Source organism: Penaeus chinensis, chromosome 3 (genome assembly GCF_019202785.1).
Source record: "Penaeus chinensis breed Huanghai No. 1 chromosome 3, ASM1920278v2, whole genome shotgun sequence".
NCBI classification, from domain to species: domain Eukaryota; kingdom Metazoa; phylum Arthropoda; class Malacostraca; order Decapoda; family Penaeidae; genus Penaeus; species Penaeus chinensis.
This window is the reverse complement of record NC_061821.1, coordinates 10,522,361-10,527,360: the sequence shown is the minus strand read 5'-3', so window position 1 is coordinate 10,527,360 and position 5,000 is coordinate 10,522,361. Positions and strand designations below refer to the sequence as shown.

At 43.7% G+C, this 5,000-nt stretch overlaps 1 protein-coding gene across 2 annotated transcripts in view; it reads right to left on the bottom strand.

Moving 5' to 3' along the window:
* The window catches only part of LOC125044559 (homeobox protein araucan-like), a 107,390-nt gene that overhangs the window by 35,873 nt on the left and 66,517 nt on the right, over positions 1–5,000 (bottom strand). For both annotated transcript variants that reach the window (XM_047641267.1, XM_047641275.1), the window contains exons 4-5: positions 4,255–4,414; positions 3,653–3,836 (exon numbers count right to left, since the gene is read on the bottom strand). In XM_047641267.1, coding sequence (XP_047497223.1) covers positions 3,653–3,836; positions 4,255–4,414 — 344 coding nt within the window. The remainder of the gene's footprint in view (positions 1–3,652; positions 3,837–4,254; positions 4,415–5,000) is intronic.

The window sequence follows — 5,000 nt, the reverse complement described above, 5'->3', positions numbered from 1 at the left end:
CCGTGATACAAGGAGCGCGCCGGGGATGGACGGCCGACTTTCGTAATTAGTAAAGAGTAAGGGTTAGCTGTGTGTGCTTGTTGGGCCGAATATTGCAAAGCTGTATTAGTATAAACAGAGCAAACGGGTTTTCATGTCGACAGATGCCGCGAGGAATTGGGGCGAAGGGGAAGGTCACAGGCTTATGTGCACGTATGTATGTATTTCTGTTTATGCGCGCGCACACACACACACACACACACACACACACACACACACACACACACACACACACACACACACACACACACACACACACACACACACATACACACACATACACACACATACACACACATATATATATAAAATATATATAATATATATATAATATATATAATATATATAATATATATATAATATATATATAATATATATATATGATATATATAAATATATGTGTGTGTGTATATACAAGCATATTTATATATATATATATATATATATATATATATATATATATAATATATAAATGTGTGTGTATAAAAAACATATATATATATATATATATATATATATATATATATATATATATATTATATGTGTATATATTATATATTATATATATAATATATGTATATATATATGTTTACATATATCTAAATATGTGTGTATATATCTGTATATATGTTTTTTGTGTGTCTTTATGTATACATGTATGCATACGTATATACATATACACATATATACACGCCCACAAGAACGCACGCACATCCTCACACTCGTACCCACATACAAGCGCGCATATGTGTTTGTGTGTATGGGTATGCATGCGTATACATATGTCTACATATAAATATCTTATATATAGACAGATTATTATGACTTTTTTTTCATTAATGCGACTCATACAATAAACGATTGAATTACTAGGCATTTGACATTAGAGGAGGGAAAAAAATATTCTACATTTATAGCAGCCACGCAGTCAGCTGAGTCGTAACACAGTCATTTCAAGGAATTCGCCAAATTATAAGTGAGTTCGAAATCAGAACAAGATCAGTGGAGGCGCCATTTAAACCGCCGAAAAAGGCGTGTGTCCTCAAAAAGAGCAGCTGCAGAATTAACCTCGGTGTCTTCGTGTTGGCCAAGGTTTTGCTCGCTCGCACTTGTGGGGGGGGGGGGGGTGAGGGCCGGGAGGAGGGAAGGAGGTGGGAGCACTGGGGAAGGGAGGGGGGAGTGGTGGGGGGGCAGAGTGGGGAGAGGATGGTAAGGGTGGGGGGGGGGGGAGTTTGGTGGGAGTGGGGGAGAGGAAGGTGGGAGTAGGGGGGTGAAAGAGGGAGTGGGGGGAGGTAGGTGGGAGTGGGAGAGAGGAAGGGGGGAGTGGTGTGGAGGAAAGTGGGAGAGAGGGGGAAGAAGAAGGGGGAAAGGGGGGATGAAGGTGGGGCTGGGGAAGAGGAAGGTAGGAGTGGGGGGGAAGGCGGGGGTAGGGGGGAGGCATGGTTGGAACACGGCCTCCTTCCCGTGGCGAGAGAACCTGATACACTTGAAGAGGCTGATTTCGTCCTGATGCGCGTGAGTGTAACACGCTGTTGAGATTCGCTATCGCCCTCTAGTGATTCATTTTGCCATTTTCTGGGGTTTTATTCAGCCTTGCTAGCCTGGAGCACGTCCATGCACAGTCTCCTCAATTTTAACAAACTAATATTTCAGAGTACAATTCTCAATATGTAAAATCCCTTGTCGTGTAATCAACATTGATTAAACCTTACTGTATGAATGAATGAAGATTAAATCATGCATTTCTAACGCCTGCCTCCCAGACGCTGCGATGGGCGAGGTGCCATGGCTGATCTTGCCCATGGCAATAGCCGGCACAGGCTGTATGATCACTCAACTCATGGCTGCGTAACTGCAGTTCGATATATCGAGGCAGTGTCACATTAAGCAAAGGTAACGAAGGCCAGTTCAGCGTTATGCCATGATGTGGTGATAAAGCAGAGGTTAACACGGCCACGTATGAGTAATATCGCAAGTTTTGGTGTCGGCAATATCGACAAAACATCTATTCTTGAGAGTAAGCTTTTGTATAAAGATATAAATATTTTTAAAGGCACCTGTATGACACGAACAACGTTCATTTTGGCGGCCGTTGGAATCCGCTATAACCATGACAATAGCTAAGTACACATACTCACACATACTCGTGTTCCTCAATAATAACTCGATGGACGAATACAACAGCTCATAATCAAACTGCGTGGCCAGGGAAGAGTTTCTTTGGGGCAGTTTATTTGAAGATTTTCATTAGCGCACCTTGCATCATCTGATTTTGGGTTTTACGGCGCCTGGTTTCACAGCTGCGAGAAATGTTCGTTGCAGTTAATGATATTCACTGACTCTAATATAACCACTTCTCCTTGTGGCCTGTCTCACGGTATGCGTACATGCACACGTCGGAAAAAAAGAGAAAAAGAGAAAAAGAAAGAAAAAAAACAGTGTGTTGTTTCCCCGGACTAATGATGTGTGAGTGCCAACGTAAATCCCGCTTGGCAATTAGCAAGCTTAAATCTCCACTCGTGCGAACGCCATTAATTTAACACTGTGGGGGTGATCCAACATGATGTTCGCGCGGTGTCGGACTAATCTAAATACTCGATAGTACCTGTGTAACTGTAGGAAATCTTCTCTTAATTATATTCAAATGTCTCATTTTATGATGGCGTTACATATTCCGTCCGGATAAATTAATGCCATTGTGCAATTCGTAATGACGCATTTTAACGTCTCCGCCAGTGGGAAAGAATTCTGATATTTCGAACATCATGATTTTAATAAAAGAGTCAAGAATTCCAGGCATTAAGGGCTCTGTAATACTCTTTTACCGCACATTACGTCAAAATTTTCATTTGATTGATCGCATATACGACATTACTTGTCGGATGATAGCATGCAATAAAAGAGTGTGAAGAGGTTTAATATATACTTGAGTCACAGTAACTACGCACAAAATGACAATAAATCACACCCTGGCGCTGGGAGGAGCGCGTGTACCTCCGTGCCTCCAGAACCTACAGCCTGTCATGTTAGCATGATAAAGCCCCTCCAGTCATAACACCTCGACACTCCATAATTCTCCAAAAACCCATGGAGGAGCAGGAGGCGGGCTGGAGGAAAAAACGCTCCACTACATCAAAACCGCCGAGCTGGAAGACACACAGAATACAGGGCGTTCGGACAGGTAGGTGTCCATCGATCACACTTAGGTGATCAGCCTGTCACCACCTCAACAGCCCACGACAATCTTGTACAATTGTTTGACGCCGCATCCTGTCAGGGGGCGGCACTTGCTCGCTTCCTCGCCAGCTTTCGCTCTCCCGCCGAGGTCGCTGTCGTGGCTCACGCCTTCGGGAAGTGCTATTCTTGCTGTCCCTCAGTTCTAGGCTTATTAAAACACGCGCTGCCGCGGGGAAATTACATACGCCATTGCTCTTGTTAACGTTTTTTCTCAATGTCTTGCCACAATTTGTAATGAGCGAACTCGAACCACAAAGTGTCAATTCGACATCACTTTCCCTCCTGATCCACATCGACCCGTAAATAATAAAAGCCCTTCTATCGGCCAACGCCATACAAGAGAACTTGATTTGCGCCAACCGTCCGAGGTACTTACTCGTAGCGTCGCCATCCTTGTCGTCCTTCTTGATATCATCGTCTTCCTTGTCTCCGGGTTCCTTTTCGTCGTCCTCGTCATCAGACAACTTGGCGTCATCGTCGTCTGTTTTGTTCCTGGGTTCCCAAGTCATCTTGTTCTCTTTCTTTAAGCGACGGCGAGCATTTGCAAACCACGTGGATACCTGTGTCAAAGAGACCAGACCATGTAACATGACGGATAAGAAGACAGGCACTGATTATAAAACACAATTTCATAATGGTGGCGAGAAATCGGTAATGCTTGTGATAACTGCAAGAAATGGCTTCATGTTTCGGCAAAGGAACCATTAGTATTGTTATCAGTGACAAACCGGCAACATTCACCATTAAGACATCATCAACGCAGACACTGACGACCATTTTGATAATGATACTCTACCGCGCGCTGATTACCTTTTACAGCCACATGCTACATGTGTGTGGATCATTACCGAGATGATCCACATAGTCATCACATTCATCAAAAAAGTATTTCCGCCACTGTGCCTAGAGCGATGAAATCCATTAAGTGCGCCGCAGCCATAGTCGCTCTTTCAATGCCGCATTTCTGGCTAGACTTACCTGTGTGAGAGTCATCTTGGTGATGATCGCCAGCATGATCTTCTCGCCCTTGGTCGGGTAAGGGTTCTTCTTGTGCTCGTTCAGCCACGCCTTCAGCGTCGCTGTGGATTCCCTGGTGGCGTTCTTCCTGCGGGCGGCGAGGTCGTAGCCGGCACCGTACCTGCAGGAAACATACATGGTAAAATTAGCAAGGTTCAGTATAAAGAATCATTAGTTCGTTCGAAAACAGAACTAGAAAGTAGTTTGCAGTTACACACTCCTAGAGATGTCGCCTATAAGTTGCTACACATAAAAGTAGTTTAATCTATGTAATTCTTCTCAAAACATTTCCTGTCCTTGGCATTAACCAGGGAATTCGGACCAGTGACAACCGTGGAAACAACCGCGAGAACAAACATAGGGCGAAGAAAACAAAGCGTCTCCTGACTGACACGTTGGCGGAGCAGCGAGACCGGAAATATGGTGACCAGTAATCCTATAAATAACCGGACATAACGAATTATCAGCCACTACATGATTGAACACAGCAAATAATCGGAGGCTTATTGCAGACAGACGTTCCTATAACACGACGTCACACTTCAAACAATTTGCAATAAATTCAACGGCAAACTAGTGTTAACAAGAATTTACAAGCCAATATTCAAAGGCAAGAACAAGACCAACATCCTGCACCTAATAAGGCTATAACCTTCCCATTCTTCAGAGGGGAAAATCGAAAAAAGAAGGCCGAAGCGCCTGCGTAT